The sequence below is a fragment of the Manihot esculenta genome, chromosome 6 (genome assembly GCF_001659605.2).
Source record: "Manihot esculenta cultivar AM560-2 chromosome 6, M.esculenta_v8, whole genome shotgun sequence".
NCBI lineage: Eukaryota > Viridiplantae > Streptophyta > Magnoliopsida > Malpighiales > Euphorbiaceae > Manihot > Manihot esculenta.
This window is the reverse complement of record NC_035166.2, coordinates 27,778,754-27,802,009: the sequence shown is the minus strand read 5'-3', so window position 1 is coordinate 27,802,009 and position 23,256 is coordinate 27,778,754. Positions and strand designations below refer to the sequence as shown.

Below are 23,256 nucleotides of genomic sequence, written 5' to 3'. Positions count from 1 at the left end.
AAACCCTCGGATATGCCGAGAATAGATCGCGAGATAATGACTCACAAACTGAACATCCTCCCTAATGCTAAGCCAGTGAAACAAAAGAAAAGGGTTTTCGGAAAGAAGAAACAACAAACCACGAGGGAAGAAGTGGAGAAATTAGTAGAGGTTGGGTTCATTAGGAAAGTAATGTACCCACAGTGGTTAGCTAACCATGTGTTAGTAAAAAAGGCCACTAGGATGTATAAAATGTGTATAGACTCCACTGATCTAAACCAAGCCTATCCAAAAGATTGTTATCCCCTTCCTGATACTAATAAAATGGTTGATTTTGACTAATCATCTCTAGATGCCATGTCAGGATATCATTAGATCCCTATGGACAAGTCAGATGAAAAGAAGACTTCTTTCATATCGAGGATGGGACATATTGCTATAAGGCTATGCCTTTTGGATTGAAAAATACCAAGGCAACATATCAGCTACTGATGAATAAAATCTTCAAAGATTAGATAGGGATAAATGTAGAGGTGTACGTCGATGATATGGTAGTTAAAATCCAAACTTTCTAGCAACATCTGACTGACTTAGAAGAAGTTTTATGAGTACTGCAGCAGTAGAAAATGAGGTTGAATCCTGTAAAATGCGCTTTCTTCATCAGAGGAGGAAGATTTTTGGGCTACATGGTCAATAGAAAAGGCATAGAGCCGAACCCATAAAAGGTAAAAACCATATTGAGTATGCCTGAGTAGACTTGCTTAAGGGATGTACAAAGACTCATAAGAAGAGTAGTAGCACTTAATAGATTCATGTCTAGGTCAGCAGAGAGATACCTACCCGTCTTTAAGAAGATAAGGAAAGTCCCAAACTTCGAATGGTCAAAAGATTTCCAAGAGGCCTTCAAAAGTCTTAAAGAATATCTCAACTCTCCATATGTGCTTAGTAGTCCCTTGGAGGGAGAAGAGTTATTGATCTACTTGGCTGCATCAAAACAGACAGTAAGCGCCATACTGATAAGAGAAAAGGTAGGGATCCAGAAACTCGTCTTCTACGTCACCAAGGTACTTAAAGACGCCAAGGTCAGATCTATGAACATAGAGAAATTAGCATTTACTTTGTTATTGGCAGTGAGAAAATTCAGGATGTATCTGGAAGACCATCAAAAGTAATGATGACTGATCAGCCTTTGAAAAAGATCTTACACAGGCTTGCAACTTCAGGATGGATGCTAGCATGGTCAACAGAAATCAGCTCGTACTGTCTCATTTACCAACCTCAGACAGCAATCAAAGCATAAACCTTGGCCGACTTCATAGCTGAATGCTCCTTCAGCACGGTTGAGAAAGAACATAATAATGTACTGCTGAGTTCAGTGGAAGAAGGTGAGGGGAGTCAACACCAGCATGAATTCATGTGGAATTTGTTTGTAGACGGGGCATCAAGCTCTACAGGTAGTAGGTGACTGGTCTCAAAAATAAGATCACTAGTATCACAAAACCGGTTGATGAGACGAGGATCTCAACGAGGTGAGTGACCGGTCTAAAAAATAAGACCGCCGGCACCATAAAACTGGTTGAGGAGACGGAGATCTCAACAACGTGGGTGACCGCTCTCGGAAATAAGACTGTCGGTACTATAAAACCGGCTGAGGAGATGAAAATCTCAATGAGGTGAGTGGCTGGTCTCGAAAATAAGACCGCCGGAAGGCCATGATGATCTCATACTCGCAAGGCTATAAGCTAAAAGAAATAAAACAGAGGCACGATGTCGACCTCAAGGAAGGACCTCGGCATCCGCAAGGCTCAAAGAAAAATAAAGCTAAGCCATGGTGCTAACCTTAAAAAAGAGCTTGGCACCCCTAAGGCCTAAAGGAAATAAAGTTAAGGCACAGTGCTGACCTTAAAATAAAGCTCGGCTCAAAGAAAAATAAAGTTAAGGCATGGTGCCGACCTCAAAAAAAGAGCTCGGCATTCCTAAGGCCCAACGAGAGATAAGGTTAAGGCATGATGTTGACCTTAAAAAAGACCTTGGCACTCCCAAGGTAAAACTAAAATAAAACTAAGGCCAGATACTGACTCTACAACTGGACCCCAGTTCCTCAAGACAATGCCTTTATTTCTTCTTCCCTCATAAGGAAAAAGTACAACTTTGAAACAATATGAATCAAGACAGAGAGCTGTATGAAAACTAAGGGCAATAACAGGAAAAAAGACCTCAAAAAACTAGCCTCTTGCACTATATCAGCCCGGGGTAAGAGCTCATAATCCGGTCATCTAAAAGCTTCAAAAGAGTATAAAACGCAATAAGTTAGACGCTTTTACAAGCAAAATATCACAGACAACATACATAAAAAAAATCTACATATGAGAATACAAATGAAATTTGAATGGACAGGAAAAATAAAAGCAAACAACAGAAACATAACAGAAATATTCAAAATTTTATTAATACAATCACTCCTTCCCTATATCGTTAGAATGGGTTATAGAAGCAGTAGAAGAAGGGAGAGCAGAGCTAACTAGGTCATTTACATGATTACCCTCCTACAGTCCAGGGGGCAAGGAAGGGGGGTTCTTGGGCAGGCGATTGCCATCCTCTCCGCAGCAGACCTCCTCGCTATTAGAATCAAGTTCAGAGGCTCGCAAGTCAGCCAATAAAGCGGAGGGGCATCACGAGCTTCTTTGAGACCCTGGTTGAAGCCTGAAGCAAACATGCTAAAGGCCTCCTTATATATCCTTTCCTTTAGCTCCGCCGAACCCTTATACTTCTCCAACTATGCTTCACAGGCCTGTTGAATTCTCTCCTTTAGCTTTGCAGAGTCCCTGTACTCCTACAACCGCACTTCACAAGCTTGTTGAACTCTATCTTCTACAGCCCGGGCATCCCTCAGCAAAGAAGCACACCTCTCCTCCAGGATAGAAACCTCTTAGCAAAGTTGCTGCTGCTACTGAAGCCGGAACTCCTCTACCACCAAAGTCATGCCCTTCAGGTCCTCGATGTATTTGTTGAGCTTCTGCTGGAGGACAGTAGCACGAGCCAAGACCTCATCACGCTAGGCCCAGGCCTCATTATGCTAATAGCGGGTCTCTTCCAAAGCAGATAGTTGCGTGATGGCTTCATCTTATTGAGACTCCGCTGCAGAAGCCCGTTGGGAGGCCCTAGCGACCTCCTCCCTCATGTCCCCTAACTACTTGGTGAGGTCCTCGATTTGCCCCTAGAACTCGATAATGTGCCCGCGAGTCTCACCAGTGCCAACTAGATTCTCATCCCGGCGTACCTCAGCAATGCGCTGGTCCATCGAGCTCTAGAGAGATTGGTTCTGGGCATCCATCTCCATAAACACGTTGAAAGCCTGCCACAGAAAAGAAAAAATAAAGCTAAGTAAGCCAGAAGATCAAAAACACTTTAAAAAAAAATAGATAACTTACCATTAGAAACATCTCCCTCATATTGTCCCTAAGATCTTCCAGGGAGCGTGAGCTAAAAACTATCTACTATTTGGTAGAATAGGCCAGTGGCTGACAAGTGCTAGGAAGCGGGAATTAGAAGCATCTGGACCCCCCCAAACATCCTTTCACACACTATCCCAGACATAGAGGTCGGCGTAGACTCAGCAGTCATCTCAGCGGCGTTCGGTAGCTCGTTGTCCGGGGCAGATGACAACTGCTCCATTGCCTTTTTCCTCTTATTAATGGGAGAGGTAAGGGGCTGCCCTGCAGGTTCCGAAGTCCGGGCACGCTTAGCAACCCTGCCTTTTATGGTGATAGCTCCTACGACTTGAATGGATGGGATATCTAAGGGAGCAGTCCTGATGTCATCCTCCGAGCTGCTTTCAGCTGACTTGTTAAACGCAATGGGCTCCTTAGGAACATCCTTTGGAGCAAGAGGAACCTTAGAAGATGCCGACGCTTTTGAAGGGATTGACATCCTGGATATCACTAAACGAAATCCCCCCAATACAGGCATCAAAGCTAGAGAAGGTGCAGGAGTAAGAGCAATAGCAGAGCAACGAGCTGAAGATGTTGGATTTGCGGCCTGGAAAACCTCCCTGGTCATATCAGCTACTGACTTATTGGCCTTAAAGGCGGCCAGAGTCACTTTCATGCTCCCCCGGGACAGAGTGAAGTTTTTGAAAAGCTTGATGAAGCCTATCGATACGGCAGAAGCTGATCAGTCCAGTCAGAACTCAAAACAATAAAAGAAAAACATAAAAAGAAAGAAAACCAATAAAAAAAATACCAGTTTCCTGATAGTCCTGCAGGTTAGACATAAATATGCACTTTTCGACGTCATATTTCTCTTTAAAGAGGTCAGTCAGAGAAGGCAAATTTGGTCTACTAGGCTTAGTCTAGGGAAGTCATTACAGCCCTAAGAAACTTCTCCCCAGAAGAGGTGGATATCCCAATTAACCCCTGAGCTTTTCTTTAGCTCGACAACCACAAAATTTTCAGTCCAACCTTTAATCGAGTCCTTGTAGCCTGCAAATATGGACAACCCAGTCCGGGAACCAAAGTAATAAAGTCCATGGGTAGACCTAACACGATGAAAAAAAGTGCAAAATAACTCGATAAAATGGGCAAAACCCCAGTACAAACAAATGGACTCGAAACAACACATGAATAGAATAGAGTTAGGGGATAACATCCGAGGAGTCACTCTAAAATGATAGAAAACCTAGATAAAAATGGGGGTAAAAGGGAAGGTCAGCCCAAAGTCACATTGTTTGACGAAAAAAATCAAGTTACGCCCTTGCTGAGTGTTTATCAGACCTATCGGCGATGGATAAGAGAGAACGATTCGTTCATTAGGCAAAAGAGCCCTAATTCTGAAGATGGTGGTGTCAAAATAGTCGCAGTAAAAGTAGTGAGAGAAGGAGGAATGAGCAATAGAGGACACCAGACTCACTACATGAGGAATCCTAATAGAAGCCATGAGAGTAAAAAATATCTCGAATTAAAAAATCAAGGATTACAGAGAAGAGAGAGAACAAGGTAGCAGAAACAGCGTAAGAGGCAGAGCAACGAGTGAAAACAAAAGTGTAAGTTTGAATTGGGTAAAGGCGAAGAAGAGACATTTTGACAAAATTTTCCTAGAGTCGCGCAATAATAATTGGGATCTCGAAGATTATTCCCTCTTTAATCATAGAATAATTAATAAGCAGGTAAATGGGCACTTGATGACAACCGGGCCCTGGACAACCGGACTCTAAACAATCCAGCCATGATTGAGCCTGCACTAGGAAAGTTGGACTTAGTTCTATTAGAGTCCAATGCATGAATCTACTCCATATACAAGCCCTGGACTTGTTTTGATGAACTAGGCTGAGTGCAGGCCCACACGTAAAGGGCCTAATCACGAGTAACCCGTTAGCTCCATATAAGACAACAAACTCTGTAATGTTCGAAATCATATCTACCTGACGACAAATGAAATTAAATATTTATCTGACAATAGAAAATGACATAAATCATATTTATCTGACGCCGAATGAAATTAATATTTATCTGACAATAGAAAATGACATAAATCATATCTATCGAATGAAATTAAATATCTATCTGACGATAAAAAATGACATAATACATCCGTACATGCCGACATAACTATAATAAAAAGATACAAGTGTCGAACAACGCCACTAAAAAATAAATAAATAAATAAAAACAAAAACCCCTCCCTAAATCTCAGACATCAAAATCAGTTTAAACTTCAAAACGATTTACCAATTTTAGGTATTAAATTTATTTCTCGATCAATCCCTTTGGGAGTCATAAATATTTTTTCAAGTTTTCCAATTATATGGAGATGAACTATTTAGCAAGTACTATCAACAGATACAAGCATTAGATGATCATTCCGTAGCTGTTTTCAACTCCAAATTTTCAACTGAATATTTCTTATCAAATCAATCCTATCAATGGACTCTTCGTCTAACTGCCCAAATTCACAGCACATGACTATGAATCAATTTATATTTTCTAGAACCAAAAAAAATAAAATAAAATCAATTTGCTCTGAATTATGAAGAAAATGTATGCAGAATTTCCCTTCAACATGCATTACAGCTCTTTCTACATGTCCCATAGTAATCAGGAGAACCCGTCATGTAGACTGGGTTCCTTTGGCATTCCCCAAGAGCAGCCCACCTGGGACAACTGTCATCCTCATCATTACAGTCGCTGCCATCCGATTCAGACAGGACTTTTCCTCTATCACTGGCTCGTACGATGAAGTATTTGGTGGCACACCACATTTCCCCTTCAAGGACAGGACATCGAGCATGGCTGCTACTTGTGTCAGGAGAAGCATTAAGGTGCACATTGAAAAACAGAATTGCGTTCCCTTTAACTGGTTTTAGTAAGTTGCTACCCTTTTTACAATCAGACCAAATTTTGCCCTTTGGTTGTCACAGTTCAAATGCAGATTGATCAATAAGGAGGATCTAAAAGCCTAATAATGAAAGAAAGAGCTCACAGGATTTCTCACTGACCTCTGACTTGGGAAAGAGAATCTCCCCACCCTGACCGACATTTGAGAGATATAAAACTAGGGTTGCCATCAAAGGCTCATTCGAAATCAATGTTTTGTTGCCAAAATAATCTAGCTTCTGTTTGGTCTCTTCAACCCCATAATGCATGACCCGTAAGGGCTTCCCATTCTCTGGAGTATAAGAAGAATTGAGCAAAGATATAAATTGAAAGATCAGATAGGTAAGTAAGAAAACATAAACACAGTATTTCAGGAAGAGCCAGTGAGAGAAAATACCTCTGGGAAGGAAAGTCCATGCTGAAAGTCTCTCTTCAATCATTGCAAGTATATTATCCTACAAGGCACAAAGCTAGAATTGAAATTGTGAAAATCACATAAACCTTGATATATAAAATGTGACTGCAGCAAATCAAATCTCTGCCTATTGCAGTAACTACCAACAAATCTTTAGCATAAGACTACAGCCAATCTAGAGCACAATGAAGTACTGAGGTCATATAAAAAGATATAACATGCCAAAGTTTAAACCTAATGACCAAACAATGAACCTTGACATATTAATCATTTGGCAAACAAATTGAAAATGAATGTCAAACTACTTTTGATCTGATGCTCAGACACAGAGCAGAACTACAACTTTGAAGAATAAGTTCCCCTTGCATATAAGTTTATAAATCACATTCTAAGAACACAACTAAGTGTAAAGAGTGGAACATAATGATCCAAAATTCAAGCATCTGTACACCCAAGCGCACAGATTATGTTAAAATAGAGCCAACAAGGAAACTTACATCCATGTTTGAAAGAAATTCTCTACTTTCTTGTAGCCCATTCTCCACAATTTTGGCTGAATCATCACCCTTTCCTACAGATGGTTCTTTTGTACCTTGCGCCTGAGCCCAAAGTAAGCATTTCAAATGATGCAGACATAAGAGATTATAACCAAGTAACAAGAGAAAGATGTACCAGAGAAATGACATGATCACATTCCTCATCCGTCAGAAAGCCTTTATACAAGAACACCCTAAAGCAAGAAAAATAGAATCAGGGCGTTCACTAAAAAAGCCAAAGTCATGAAAGAACAGATAATTGCGGATATATTTCTCCGATTCAAAGTTGAATCTTCAACCAAAAATATCAACTAAGTAAATGATATCGTCAATCATGACATACAAACAAGAAACTTATCACCAAGTTAATACATGTACCTGACCTTGGTCGCCAGGAGAGTTGAACAACTTGCAATAGGTTAACTCGGTTGGTTCCAATTGAGCTTCCCAGTAGAGCGATAGTTTCCTGATTGACCTCCTTACCCCTCAACTCCTTCCGGCTAAGCAAATCATCATGATACAGGACAAATTACTCCTTTTAAGGGGAAAAAAAAAAAGATAGCGAGAAGTACAATTCCTTGAAACACATCACAGATATAGACAAAGATCACAACCTAAGAAAAATATCACAAAACCCACTGTAAAAAGCTCACAACCCCCTCACATAGAGGACGAGGAAGAAGTCATCGCTGGAGAAGAAAAGGAAATCCGCTTCTGTATTACAATATCGTACAGCTCATAAACACATAAAAGGTGTCCAAACGTTTAAACAAAAACCCAGATCAAGAAACATACGAAATTAACATGTATTACCAAATCGCAAGCTACAATATGAAATCAAAGATCAGTTCGTTGAGAAAACATAAGTGAAATTGAAAACTAAGATGGGTTGCTTTACCTCTCCGCAAAACAGTAGGAGAATGGACCTGCAGCTGTGAGAACTGCAAAAACGGTAAGATAAACATAGGAAGCCATAAATGAAAAGAGGAAACGATCCTGAGAGATCCAAAATTGAGGAATTGGAGAATGAACATAAAAATCGAACAATGTTTCCAGAGAACGGATGCGCGAATTTTGAGCTGGGTTGCTATTTTATATCAACAGAGTTAAATTTAGTTGGACATTTTCTTTCGGCTTATTGTACTGCTGGGCTAATGTACTGGCCCAAGGTACCCTTCTATTTCTCTAACGTGTAGTATTTTCACAAAAGAATTCACAAAATATAAAAATATTTTAATTAAACAATTATAATATAAGACTTAAATATTTGATTTTGAAAAATACTAGAACCAATTAATCAATTAAAATAAAACTTCAATCAGGGTGGAATCGAATAATTAAGTTTTGGGCAAAACCAATTTTCTTTAAAAACAATTGAAATTCTAAAAATTCAACAGTTGAATTTAATTAAATTAAAACTAAAGTCCCAGCAACTTGATTTAAAATTTTTTCAGAATCTGATTCTCTATTTTTGACTGATTCAAACTCTTTTGTTGACGATGTAAACATATGGTTGCATTTCACCATCTCACCAGATTAAAAAAGACTAATTGCGGAGAGTTTAAAAATTATCATTGTTTAACTAATTAGCTCAATCATCAGCCCTTAACCCACAAAACGACCTAAATTCAATCTGGAACATACAGCTCAGTCCAACGTAGCTCATAATCCACCCATAATTCCAACGCACAGCATGACCAGAACAGTTCCCAATCATCGTCCTAACAAGCACTTGCAATTTTCGCCGACATTATTATTGATCAGTGCAAAAATGTAATAAAATTCATTGGCAGGCTACAAATACAATAACAATAACTAAGAAAAAAAGAAATGTCAAGGAAACCAATCATAATGCAAAAGAAGAATACTCGGAGAAACCGAATAGAGACTACTCAAAATTAGAGCACGCGAGAAAGAGACATCGCAGAGTTTATAATCGATCATCGGCTCACGGGTGGTTGCCGTATGTAAAATGCGGTTCCAAAAATACCAGCGTTACAATTTAAATGAAATCTTTTCCGATAGCTAAAAATGAGCCACCAAACCTTTATCGGAATCATTCTATCGCAGAAAAAAATTATCATCTCAAAAACATAATGTGGACTATACCAATAAAAATAAAAACAAGAAAAAAAAGCAAAACAAAATGATACCAATATTTATAGCAAGGAATGACCATGGCAGACGGAAACCATCCCTTACCCCAAAGCAAGGGGAACACAAACACAAACACAAACACAAACACAAACACAAACACAAACGAAACAAGAAGAGGAACAAAGATGAAATCCTACTGTGAAATCGGAGATGACCACCGAATATATCCTAAATGACCTGCTCTTTGTTTTTTTAATTAAATGACCCAGCTCTTTATTAGTTTGTCATTTTATATATAAATATATATTATCATAATTTAAATTAAAGAATTTTTAGTACTTACTGGAAAATTCTGTAATCCAAATTATTATGCCAAGAAAAAAGCGCCCTTTTAATTTATTATTTATTTTACTGAAAACCCAGGCCCATGTCCAACTCAATGAGCAGCAGTTTCAATGCCAAAGGTTTTAAATATGACTAGATTAGCTTAAGCCCCATATCAATGCCCAGGTGTTTGAAGTGGATACGCGTCTTCACAGCTACCAACAGGCTTCTTCCGCTGCAACTCCAACCTCAATTGCAAAAGCAAGAACATTTTTCAAACATCACTCTTACCATGTTCTTTCTCAAAGGACTGTCAATGTGAAAAGTTACCATCCATTCTACCATTTGCTCTGTTCATCTTTTACGATTTTGCCATTTTAGCTAATGCACAAATCAATTGAAGAAGAATTATAGTACAAATAAATCAATGAATTACTCCTGTTGCCGCAACCTAATGCTCAACTCTTTTTCATGCTATCCTTACACTATTACATCATTATTAATCATCCCTAGTGTGATTGCTTGAGCACCATATGACCAGATTCATCCTTCTCAAAAAGACGTTCAATCAATTCATCCCAGTTTTCTCTTGACGTGTTTTTCCTAGAAGAACCGAAAGAAGATTCCCCACTCAATCTATGTGATTCATATCCTTTGAGTCCTTCCTCTTGCTCATCAAAAGTTCCATACTGAGAAGGTGAATAAGCATGCGGCACAGCCAGTGTCACAGCTCTCTGTAGTGCAGCCTTGTACTCCTCACTGTGTTCTCGGGCCAAAGTCTCCTGGCGCTCCATCCTTTGTTTTACAGGGATCTCCATGATATGATCTTTCTCTAGCATTAGCTAATTTCACAATAAGGGGATATGCGGATTAGTACAAAAGCTTAACGTAATTTTCTTAAACACACACCTGACTAACAGAGCCATACTCTTCTATCCTATGAAAGGACGTAAGTACTCCTCTCTTATTAGCTTAAAATATCAACAAATGAACACTTGAAAGAAAATGGCCTCGGCAAGACTTTGGCCATACAAGCTATAAATCAGCCACCATTTAATGGAGGTGATGGGCTTTAGGAGTTCTCAGCGATTATCTGACCAGGAGAAACAAAGAAAAAAGTTGAAAAAACTAGGTCGTGCACACACTCAACAGTACTTAAAAGTCTGGAATTTTAGCATTTTTTTTCCTGATTATCTCTGCCACTTTCAGAGCACTAAACAGACCATCCAAATAATTACCGAGCCAAAAAGATAAAGCTGAAACTGCTGACTGTCATAAATAATAAATACTTCTCAAACCAGCAAAAATACCAAAGTTGTAAGAGACACAACTTACATCCAGAGCCCTTGTGGCTTCTCTCTCTATCCAAATGATTGCATGGTCAGAGGTGGCATTACAGGATAGAACTATATGCTCAAACCTTCCATCCACTGGTACTGCTGTCCTCACAACAGGGGGGAATCTTCCCATTCTGCAAATGAAATTCAAGCACGACCATCCATAAATGGTAACAACTCAAGTTTCATTATAGGATGAAACTGACCAAAATAACTACTGAACTGAATTGTGCCTTCCTGCTCTAAATGGTAGAGCCTATGAACACCAGGTACTATAATATGACCCCTCTTTTCACTCTTCAATCACTCATAGACTCTACAACTGACTGTCAACCCAGTCAGGCACAGTTGTATGATTTCCCTAATATGGAAACATTACTAGTTCATAGATATATAGTTTTAAGATAAATCTCTAATGTCTATGATATATTACATTTTTTCCCTACCACAAAAACTAGGAAAGAAGACAATCTCAACAGTATTAACTTGTACTTGTATGCTCTGCCTATATCTTTAGTCCTTGCACCCCCATTTAGGGTTTAAGGATAAGCTAAATGACTGAAAGCATAAATTGCAAATTGTTTGTTTTTCATCCTTTAACATCTCATTTCATCTTTGTTAGGAATGAGAACATTTTTGTAACTTTAATATTTTACCTTCCTACCTTTCTCTCACTTTGATAGCTCATTGTGACGATCGTCGAGAAATATTATCAAGAATAGGAAGTATATTGACTAATTCTGCTACTGTTGACTAGTTCTGCTGCATAATATTTTGCTATTATTATTTTATTTCTTATTTGCTTAGTCAATTAGCAATTAGTATAAAATCTCATGTTAGCCGGTTATGTGGCCTTGAGAATAGGACCAAGCTGTTGCTTATTCTTCTATTTATATTCTTTGTACTTGCAGCAGAAAGGGGGGAAAAAAAAACACTAGAACTTCCTATTTTTTTCTATCAATTCTTTTTTTGGCTTTGACCGGGACCTAACATTGGTATCAGAGCCAGGTTATCTATCTTTTTCTTCTCTATTTCTTTTCGATGGCAACTAACAAGGAACGAATTGAAAATTTGGAAGCTGCTGTTGGGCAACTCCAAAATTCAGTCAGCAGCATGGGCCAAGGACTCAACGAAAAATTGCAACAGATTGAAGCAGCCATCTCAAAGTTTTCTGAGATGACTCTTCCCACTAAAGAAGGGGCCAGCAGCATTGGTGGCAATAGCCAGAGTCGCTCTAATAGAGAGGAATCGAGAGAGGGAGGAAGGCCCATCTTCGCTTCCAAACTCGCCAAAATCGAATTCCCTCAGTTCTCAGGCGACTATCCAACCGAATGGATGGCTAAGGTGGAACAATTTTTCGATTATCAGAAAACAGATTCTACTGAAAAGGTCTATTTGGCTTCTTATCATCTCCAGGGAGAAGATAACCAGTGGTGGAGGTGGATGCAACGTACATATCGAGAAGAGAGCAAGGAGATTACCTGGGAAACTTTTGTCGAGGAAATATGGTCCCGTTTTGGACCGACTGAATGCGTGGATTTCGAGGAGTCCCTTTCTAAAATTCGACAAACTAGGCCTTTGAGAGAATACCAACGGGAATTTGAACGCCTAGGCAATAAGGTGAAAGGATGGACGCAGAAGGCGCTGGTGGGGACTTTTATGGGCGACCTCAAAACAGAGGTTTCAGATGGAATCAGAATGTTCAAACCTACGACGCTCAAGGAGGAAGCAATTAATTACGCTCGAATGAGAGATGAGCAGTTGCTTCGACAACGAAAGGCAACTCGCCCATCTTATCAGTTGAGCTCTTCTTATCCAGTTAAGAGCAAACCGACGACACTAGTAAAGAGGCTCACCTGGGACGAGATGCAAAAAAGGCGAGCTGATGGTTTATGCTTTAACTGCGATGAAAAGTTTGTGCCGGGGCACAGGTGTTCTAAACCTCAACTGCTTCTACTCGACGGTGGCTGTAATTTTGATGACGACGATGAGGAGGCAGAACCGGAAATTTCATTATATGCCCTTACTGGGTGGTCTTCCACAGGTACCATGAGAATCGCAATCCACATTAACTCCATCGAACTGATTGTTCTCATTGACAGTGGCTCAACTCATAATTTTATCAATGAGAAGATTGCTGGATTACTCAAGCTACCAGTGAACCCAATTAAGCCCTTCAATGTTAAGGTTGCCAATGGCAGTCCCTTAATCTGCAATGGGAAATTCAAAGGCGTTCCTTTTACTCTCCAAGGTATACCCTTTGTTGCTATATTCTTTTCTTTGCCCATAATGGGTTTGGATGTGGTTTTAGGAATTCAATGGTTGCAGCAATTGGGAACTGTTTCTTGCAATTGGAAACATCTCACAATGGATTTCATTTGGAAAGGACAGCCACGACACTTACAGGGAATCAAAACTCAGAAGATTGAACCACTCTCATTGAAAGCAATGTCCAAAGAACTGCGACGTAACAGTTCTGTTTTTGCAATCTGTGTGGAATCTTCTTCACCTGCATTGTTCGACGACTTACATCTAGATATGCAGCTCTTATTACATAGTTTTCTGACATCTATTAGAAACCAAGCCAACTTCCTCCAGAGAGAGAGAGATCAATCATCGCATCAATCTTAAAGAAGATACAGATCCGGTTAATGTTCGGCCTTATAGATATGCCTACTTCCAGAAGGCTGAAATCGAAAAGCAGGTCCAAGATATGTTGAAATCAGGACTTATTAGGGCTAGCACAAGTCCTTTTTCTTCTCCTGTTTTGCTAGTTAAGAAGAAGGACGGCTCCTGGAGATTTTGTACAGATTACAGGGCTCTTAATGCGGTTACTGTTCGAGATCGATTTCCTATTCCAACTGTGGACGATATGCTTGATGAGCTTTATGGTGCCACTTATTTCACTAAACTGGATTTTATTGCAGGGTTTCACCAAGTCCGTGTTCACCAAGCTAATATTCATAAAACGGCTTTCAGAACACACAACGGCCATTATGAATATCTAGTGATGCCCTTTGGGCTGTGCAATGCTCCTTCTACCTTTCAGGCGCTAATGAACACAGTGTTTCGACCTTACTTACGAAAGTTCTTACTGGTCTTCTTTGACGATGTTCTTATCTATAGCCCCAACCGGAAGTAGCATATGGAACACGTGCAAATGGCTTTTGAATTACTGCGGCAGCATCAATTTTTTATAAAGCTCAGTAAATGTGCCTTTGGCCAGCGGCAAATTGAATACCTAGGGCATATTATCTCTTCGGAGGGGGTGCAAGTGGATCAATCCAAGATCAAAGTCATTCTTGACTGGCCTAAGCCCACTACTCTAACTTACGTGGGTTTTTGGGTCTTACAGGATACTACAAGAAGTTTGTTTGTAATTATGGCATTCTAGCTCAGCCATTAACAAACTTACTAAAGAAGGGCAATTTCTTTTGGACACTAGAAGCAGATTCATCTTTCTCGTCCTTGAAAAAGGCGATGACTTCTACTTTAACTTTGGCGCTGCCCAATTTTAATGATCCATTTATCATCACCACTGATGCTTCGAAGACTGGTATTGGAGCAGTTCTTTCTCAGCATGATCATCCCATTGCATTTATAAGTCGTGCCTTAGGAGTTTCAAAACAAGCCTGGTCTACTTATGCAAGGGAGATGCTAGCTATCCTTCAAGCTATCCGTACCTGGCGTCCTTATTTATTGGGACGCAAGTTTTTTATTCAGACTGACCAGCGCAGCCTCAAATACATGGTGGAACAGCGAGTGGTTACTCCTGAACAGCAGAATTGGGTGTCAAAGCTGTTGGGTTATGATTATGAAATCATTTACAAGCCAGGAAAAGAGAATAAGGTTGCCGATGCCTTGTCCCGTATCTCTGGAAGTCCATCTCTCAATTCCCTGTATCTTCCTCATACCTCTCTTTGGGACCAAATTAAATCCCATCTTGCTTCTGATCCTTACATGATTAATGTCAGTCGGTTGGCTTCTACCAACCCGGGTCATCCATATTCATGGAAGAATGGGTTACTTTTCTACAAAAACAGGATAGTGGTTCCTCCTCACTCTGACTTGCCCAGTAAGCTTTTGCAGGAATTCCATGACTCCCTATGTGGTGGCCATTCTAGCGTTTTGCGCACCTTTAAGAGAATTGCCCAACAGTTTTACTGGCCTTCTATGCGATCCTACATCCAAGACTATATTGCTGCCTGTTCTGTCTGTCAAAAAAATAAGGCTGCAACAACAAAGCCAGCTGGACTTCTTCAGCCCCTGCCGATTCCTCATCAGGTTTGAGATGATATTGCAATGAACTTCATCGATGCTCTTCCTTCTTCAAATGGAAAGACTTCAATTCTGGTTGTCATCGACAGGTTAAGCAAGTATGCCCACTTCTTGGTGTTGGCTCACCCATATTCGGCAAAAATCGTTGCAGAGAAATTTATGGATGGTGTAGTGAAATATCATGGTCTGCCTCGATCCATTGTTAGTGATCGGGATCCAATTTTTATGAGTAATTTTTGGCAGGAATTCTTCAAGCTCTCTGGTACTAAGCTGCATATGAGTTCATCCTATCATCCTCAATCGGATGGTCAATCTGAGGTTACTAACAGATGTTTGGAGCAGTATCTGCGTTGTGTTGCTAGTCAACAACCGCGCCGGTGGAATTCTTTCTTATCGTGGGGTGAATACTGGTATAATACCTCCTTTCATATTTCTATTGGGATGACCCCTTTCCTGGCTTTGTACGGCAGGAATCCGCCTAATGATTCCTCGTTATGAGTTGGGGCATTCGCTGGTTCATGAGGTGGATCTCATGAGGTGGATCTCAATTTGGCTACTAGAGATGAAATTTTACATGATTTAAAAATTCACCTATCCAGAGCTGCTAATCAAATGAAATAGGCTGCTGACATTAAACGCAGGGATGTTCAATTCAGTCCAGGTGACTACGTTTACCTTAAATTGCAGCCCTATCGCCGGCAATCTGTTTCCAAGAGGGCCTTCCAGAAATTGGCTAGCCGTTTCTATGGTCCCTTTCGGGTGGAAGAAAAAATCGGCAACTTAGCTTACAAGTTACAGCTCCCTCCTGGTTCTAGAGTTCATCTGGTTTTTCATGTTTCTCTTCTTAAACAGCATGTTGGAGAATCTGTTCCAGTCTCCACTGTTTTGCCTCAGCTGAATGATGATGGGTATGCTGTTTTTGAGCCTGAGGAAATTTTGGATACTCGCTGTATTCGATCGGGCAATCGCATTACGGAGGAAAGTCTAGTTCGTTGGAAGCATTTTTCGCCTGAGGATGCTACTTGGGAGTCTACTGCAGATTTAAAAGCTCGATTTCCCAATTTGAACCTTGAGGACAAGGTTCCTTCCGATGGGGGAGGTAATGATAGATCATTGCGACGATCGTCGAGAAATATTATCAAGAATAGGAAGTATATTGACTAGTTCTGCTACTGTTCACTAGTTCTGCTGCATAATATTTTGCTGTTATTATTTTATTTCTTATTTGCTTAGTCAATTAGCAATTAGTATAAAATCTCATGTTAGCCGGTTATGTGGTCTTGAGAATAGGATCAAGCTGTTGCTTATTCTTCTATTTATATTCTTTGTACTTGCAGCAAAAAGGGGGAAAAAAATTGATAGAAAAAAATATGAAGTTCTGGTGTGTTTTTTTTTTCCCTTTCTGCTGCAAGTACAAAGAATATAAATAGAAGAATAAGCAACAGCTTGGTCCTATTCTCAAGGCCACATAATCGGCTAACATGAGATTTTATACTAATTGCTAATTGACTAAGCAAATAAGAAATAAAATAATAACAGCAAAATATTATGCAGCAGAACTAGTCAACAATAGCAGAACTAGTCAATATACTTCCTATTCTTGATAATATTTCTCGACAATCGTCGCAATGACCAGAACTTCCTATTTTTTTCTATCAATTCTTTTTTTGGCTTTGACTGGGACCTAACACACTTCCTCTTGAACAGAGGGGCTGACATTTTTTTACTTTCCTTATCTTCCCTAACCCTTTCTTTGATTTATTAAACCACTCTTTCCTTTTGCTTCACTCCATCTTAACAGGGTGTTAGTTGAGTAAATATTTGACAGAACTTAGATCATTGTGTGTGATCATACCTGAAAGGTTTCCTCTCAACAATGTGATAGAGGCGACCAGGTGCATAGAGTCTCCTTGGATCTTTGAGCAGATGCTCCTCAGGTATACATGTATCCCTCATGCACCTTAGACATAGTAGGCATGGCAAACTGTTGAACAAAAAGCAAACTAGTATAATCACTATCAATTAACGCGCGGAATAAAATAACATTGCAAAATATATCAAACTAAGATTCAGAAAAGGAAAATGGAAGTTCTCAATCTTTAATATATCCAAAAATTAATGAAATCAGCGCACTAGATTCTTGGATATGTATAACACTTCGTTAAAGTAAGTGCAAGTGCTTTTTTTTTTTGTTAAGACCCCCAAAATTTAATGATTCATTTCAATTTATTCCCTTTGTGCTTCAAAAGTTCACTCACTAAAGAATATTAGAGCACTGCAACTTGGATGATATGGACAGAGTCTAAACTTCTCAAAGAAGATTACTACATTTATATCACACTCCAAAAATGATATTTGCACAACAACATATTTGGGTGTGGTGCATTGAGCTCCCAAAAAAGTCATACAAAGTTTTATGTCATTATTAGAAGTAAAGAAAACAGTAGTTGAAAGAAGTAATCTATACCAGAAAAGTGACTTGAAGATGTCTTCCAAGGGTGTGGCTGTCCTAGGTAAGAAATCATCCTGCTCCAGTAAAATACTATTAAATTTATGAAAACATATCCACTAACAATTTTGTTTATTTGTCTTAGCAACATAATGAAACCATAGTATTACAAAGTCTCATCATCATTATTACTCCTATTAATTACCACAGACAGGCAACAAGAACATCTACCATAAATGTGTTGGATGCATTGATATGTTTGCATGTGAGATCTATCCAAACTATTAACTCATGATAATAGTTCATCTTTTCTAATGACAGTCCACACACATATCAAACTCCAGCACATATATCAATCCAATTTTGAGATGTAGACCATAAAAGTATGTGGCCCTTTATCAAATTCATCAGAATTTCTGCACAAAACTCCATGACAAAAGAAAAGGAGGCAAGCATCTCTACAAGCTTGAATCCTCTCCAGACTGCACAAATTCTTTGATTAGTCAATATTTTCACCCTTTTGTATTACATGTGAGAACATGGTCTTTTTACAGCAATCCTTCAAGACCTTTGCCCCTTTACTAAAATTTTTTCCCTTGCCATTGACAGAAAAATAGAAGTCTCAAGTTATGGGAGCATCCTAACTTCTAAGTGAAAACATTTTCTCAAAGTCTGAAACAGAACAATGCTCGGAGCATGGTTTCTGATAATGAACATGAATGAATGAAAAACATAAGGATAAACAGGGAGTGCCATTTCGAATTAACAAGAAATGTGCTCCATCATCCAATATAAAATGTAGAAGCACAGCCAATGAAGAAAATACTAAAAGTTTCTGAGGTCTAGTACAAAGCAATTTTATTCATACAATTCTCCAAACAAGTATGGGTCTAAAATACTTGCCTGCAGCACAACAGAATTAATAACATCTGCATATCTGACTGCCAAATTGAGTGACATACATCTTGCAGGTGCAATAGCATAGCATCTGACCCTCCTTCTCTCAATGTTTCCCAACTTATCCTGGTTTAGCACTACCACCAATGTCAACATTGCAGCTACGCCAGACCCAAGGGAATGTCCTGCAAAAGTCAAGGTGTAATTTGGATACTTCTTCACCAACTCCTTCAAAATCTCACACTCAGCATCCAAAACCCACCCAGCAGCCTTGAGGAGCCCATTATGGACATACCCACCATCAATTTTCCTTTTCCCCAGGCTATTGTCCAAAAGCACAGCATAGTCACTCTCTTTTGCCAAATTAAGGCCTCTAATTGCAAGAACTATGTCGGAATGATCATGATCTAGATACAATATATAGGGAGGGGCCCTTCCAAGAGTATCCTCGTAAGTTCTTTTGAGAATTACCAAATCTGGGTTCATTCCGTACCCTCCAGGGGGTTCCCACATAGGGTGTCGAAGATCATCTTCATATACGGCTAGAATATAGCGACATAGGCGAGGAACTGGCTCAAATTCTTCTGCAGTTGCAAGGCCCCAAGTTTCACTGTCATGACCAGCAGAATGGAGACATCGTTTCCAAGCCCACCGGGCACATGCTAGACAGTAGACACACTCGAGAAGAGGTAAGCCACATAAAATTGACATTGATGCCTACAGTTTGAGTATTCCAACATATACCAGTGGGCAATGATTTGGCGCACGAATTGCAAAGAATCGTAGGTAAAATGAATTCTGGGATGCTGCACAATAGATGGATGATCTAATAATTGTGTCAACTGGTGATGTGAGGGTTAAATGGGAAACTCGAAATTTGCATAACAGTAGTAACAATAGTAGCAGTACACAGGATACAATTTGAAGTGCGAGGCAAGAACTGAAATTGGCGAGGAAACTAGAGCATTAGAAGATGAGTTCTACAACATATTTAAACTATAAATTGAGATCTCAAACAGGTAAAAATGGCGCAAACTGAAAGGCATAAAGAGGTATATCACAAGAAGTCAATGGATTAGCAGCATGCAAGTATTGTGAACATAACACTAGACAAGAGATCATCCAATCAAAGCTTCTTTACATTGTGAACAGAACACTAGACAGAGGGATCATCCAATCAAAACTTCTTTACAATGTGAAAAGGAAAAACAATAATTGATTCCAAATAGAATAATAAGAAAAGGGGCAGAAAATGCAAATTTCAGAAAACAACATGAACAAAGAGGACAACTTTAACAAAAAAGAAGAAAATTATGCATAAAAGAGATGAAGAATCAATACAAAGTCCAGATACAGTTGGAGCTTGAAATTGAAAGCTGTAAGAAAATAATGGAAACCCAGTAAAAATGAAACGCAAAACTGATCTGGGACTCCCCTAATTGATGATCACTGAAGTCTGAAGATAAGAAAAGAAGAGACAACAGAACAAAATAAAGGGAGAGGCTTTAGAGGAAAGAGTTCTGACCGGGAAAGTTGAGAAAATTAGTGGCAAATTTCCATGGAAAACATGGAGATATTGGGGCACGTGCTTGCAATTGCAGTGTCAACAACCTGCTCAGTTCTCTGTTGTTGGGGGGGGAGAGAGAGAGAGAGAGAGAGAGAGAGATTCATTTATGTACTGATGATTTTGGCGATAAAAAGGGCCAACTACAAGTCAAAGAGCGCTATTTTGAGATTTTCGTAGAAGATGACAGGGTGGATTTTCATAATTTAGAGTTTTTTAATTTTTTATTTATACTAACTGGTCATAATATTATTGATTTTGATTGGAAATGGGTTTTGTTTTGTTTTTTTTTTTTGGCTTCAATTAATTCATCATTGACTTTTGGTTAGGTAAACTGTGATGTGAACCGATGCTAAACTTCTTTCTTTTTTCTTTTTTGAGATTCCCTGATTAAAATTTTTTATTTTTATTTTTAGATATCATATTAAAAAAATACATTTTTAATTACTTGGAAGTTCTTAAAATTATTAACTTTTATAATATTATAAAAATAGTAAGATTATAAAAAACTTATTTAAAACTATTAATCGTAACATAGAAAAAAAATAAAACGGCTCATTTCAATTTCGATGATGACTATTAATCATTTATAGCTAAAAATAAATAATTTTTTGTTACATGCTTGTTTCCTTTTACTAAGTTCTGTCTATTTTTTATGCATTTCAAATTATATGGTATTTTTATTTTTAAAATAATAGTTGGTGTAATTAAAATAAAATTATATTATGTTTGGTCAATTTTGTAAGAAAGAAAGCGTAAATTAATTGGAGTTTACAACGGTCATCTCACGCTCAAGTCAGTAAACTGGAAAAAATGACGAATGTAATGTAATGTAATATTTTGAACTTAAGTGTAGTTGTATAACAAATTGTGTACTTTTGTTATTGTTATCATTAATTTTTATACTGTAAAAAAATGGGTTAATTATAGTATTTCTTAGAAATTTGGTATGTGGCCAGCTTGTTGGTAAGAGATTTCGTCGGCTTGATTGGTCGAGGATTCCATGATTATAAGTGTAACGGTTATCTGTTGGATTGTGTCTACTAACAGTAACTTTATATAAAGATCCGACCTCTTTAAAGGAGAGCGAGTTTTGATGAAGGACCGGATGCTACGGTGTTTGGGTCTTCCTTTCCACGGGTGGGGCCGCGTATTGGCGGACCAGACTATTGCCACGTGGCCTTATCTTATAATGACAGCTCATGGCCTACTATGGACGATTATTGTGTAATATCAGAAGTCTCCTCACTGGTCTTCAATTTTTTAAATTCGAATGTGACAGTTGTCTCCGTGATCTTGGGTACGAGGCTTGTCTTAGATGGCCTTCCATATTCGCATCACTTTGCCTACCAATAAATGACAATTGCTTTGTGTTTATGAAATAAATAATAAACTGAACTTAACACTCGGTCTCGATTTGAGAATTTTATTAATCAGGGCTGGTACTCGGTTGTTAGCCTGGCGAATACCCTCCTAGTGGTTTGGTCGTAAAATGTGTCACGGTCTTAGAGTATAAATCATATCGACTGTCCTAAGCCGACATGGAACTGTGCGGCCTTAATTCAATCTGTCGAACTAGGTCAGCTTTTAATTTGGATTGGGCGTGTGTTGTCCTTGCTTTCTTCTTACTCGCCCTGCCAACCAGTCCAGTCCAAGATTTTGTCCAGCGCCTGGTCAAAATTGATTTGATCGATATAGTAATACCTTGGCAAGTTCCTGGGTTTTCTCTTGCCCCAACCAGTCCTAGCGAGCTTCTGGGCATTCTATAGCCCTGGTGAACTTCTAGGCATTATCTAGTCCCGGTGCGTTTCTGGGTATTCTCTAGACCGGGCGAGCTTCTGAGCATTCTCTAGTCCTAACGTGGTTTTCGGTAGTCTCTAGCCCTAGCGAGCTTCTCGAAATTTTTGAATCCTGGTGAGTTTCGAGCATTTTCTTGCCTTGGAGCATTTCCAGTCCCAGCGCATTTTTCGAGTACCTTCCAGCCCTGACGAGTTTTCGATCTTTTTCCTTCCTGTGAACTTCATTTGCTCACTTAGTAGCCCATCCTACCTTCGCCAATCGTCAACGAGCCTTCTTCCTTCAAAAAGTTTTGGATTTCCCGGAGTAGTTGTAAGAGCAGTAACAAATAACTTGGAGACTTTTTGTGAAACGGGACCACTACTCGGTCGCGTGGCCTAACTCATGCCCGTCTTGTGGCTGGGGTATGAAATACTTTAGAAACTTTTTATAAACTGGGACTAACACCCGGTTGGTCTGTCTGGTATATACTCACCTTGTGACCTGACATCAAATGCCTTGGAATCTGTTTATGAAACAAGACTAACACTCAGTTGGTCGGCCTAGCGAAACTCGCCTTGTGGCTTGGGCATAAGATGCCTTGTTTTGCTGAACTAACACTCGGATGGCCTATTGGATTTCCACCTTTATGATCTAGCATGAGATGCCTTGTTTTGTAGGATCAACACCCGAATAGCCTAACGGATTCCTGCCTCGTAGCCTGACATGAGTTGCCTTATTTAGTGGGACTGACACCTAGATGGCCTGATGGATTTCCGTCTTATGGCTTGGTATAGATACCTTATTATTCAGAGCTAATACCCGGATGGCCTGACGGATTTTCACCTTGTGGACTAGTATAAGTTGCCTTATTTAGTGGGACTGACACCCAGATTGTAGTCTGGTGAAATCTACCTTATGGCCTTGTTTAGTGGGACTAACAATTTGGTGAAATCTACCTTATAGCCTTGTTTAGTGGGACTAACACCCAGATTGCGGCCTGACAGAACTTGTCTTATGGCATTGTTTAGTGGGACTAACACTCGGATGGCTTGACAAATTCCCACCTTGTGGCCTGGCATGAGATGCCTTATTATGTGGGACTAACACCCGGATGGTCTAATGAATTTTCGCCTTGTGACCTGACATGAGATACCTTATTTTGTGGGACTGACACCTGGAAGGTTCAGCGGAACCTACCTTGTGGCCTTTTAGTGGACTAACACTCAGATG

At 39.3% G+C, this 23,256-nt stretch overlaps 2 protein-coding genes across 4 annotated transcripts; both read right to left on the bottom strand.

Moving 5' to 3' along the window:
- Positions 1–5,976: 5,976 nt before the first annotated feature.
- Positions 5,977–8,484, bottom strand: LOC110616919 (probable prolyl 4-hydroxylase 12). Its single transcript, XM_021759451.2, has 7 exons — positions 8,200–8,484; positions 7,685–7,801; positions 7,438–7,495; positions 7,263–7,364; positions 6,748–6,805; positions 6,473–6,642; positions 5,977–6,379 (listed from the first exon to the last, which is right to left on the bottom strand). Exons 1-7 carry the CDS (start codon positions 8,274–8,276, stop codon positions 6,032–6,034), a joined length of 930 nt encoding a protein of 309 aa, XP_021615143.1. The 5' UTR covers positions 8,277–8,484; the 3' UTR covers positions 5,977–6,031.
- A 1,613-nt stretch (positions 8,485–10,097) lies between these two features.
- Positions 10,098–20,381, bottom strand: LOC110616918. 3 transcript variants are annotated; one of them, XM_021759449.2, is made up of 6 exons: positions 20,209–20,381; positions 18,690–19,623; positions 17,805–17,863; positions 17,193–17,321; positions 11,058–11,193; positions 10,098–10,564 (listed from the first exon to the last, which is right to left on the bottom strand). In XM_021759449.2, exons 2-6 carry the CDS (start codon positions 19,392–19,394, stop codon positions 10,232–10,234), a joined length of 1,362 nt encoding a protein of 453 aa, XP_021615141.1. In that variant the 5' UTR covers positions 19,395–19,623; positions 20,209–20,381; the 3' UTR covers positions 10,098–10,231. The 3 variants fall into 3 exon arrangements, with proteins under 3 accessions (XP_021615141.1, XP_021615142.1, XP_021615140.1); XM_021759450.2 differs by having other exon boundaries at positions 18,690–19,489; positions 20,209–20,356; XM_021759448.2 differs by having other exon boundaries at positions 18,690–20,347.
- Positions 20,382–23,256: the final 2,875 nt, after the last annotated feature.

Bases quoted from the DNA above. Each gene is read 5' to 3' on its own strand.
- LOC110616919 (XM_021759451.2), bottom strand. From the start codon at position 8,276: ATGGCTTCCTATGTTTATCTTACCGTTTTTGCAGTTCTCACAGCTGCA. The intron at 6,806-7,262 runs GTAAGTTTCCTT...TGTGCCTTGTAG, and splicing joins AATTTCTTTCAAACATGGAT to GATAATATACTTGCAATGAT. The intron at 6,380-6,472 runs GTCAGTGAGAAA...TGACAACCAAAG, and splicing joins TTCTCTTTCCCAAGTCAGAG to GGCAAAATTTGGTCTGATTG.
- LOC110616918 (XM_021759449.2), bottom strand. From the start codon at position 19,394: ATGTCAATTTTATGTGGCTTACCTCTTCTCGAGTGTGTCTACTGTCTA. The intron at 17,864-18,689 runs GCAAGTATTTTA...TTACTGGAGCAG, and splicing joins TTAATTCTGTTGTGCTGCAG to GATGATTTCTTACCTAGGAC. The intron at 11,194-17,192 runs GTATGATCACAC...TTTCATTTGCAG, and splicing joins GTTGAGAGGAAACCTTTCAG to AATGGGAAGATTCCCCCCTG.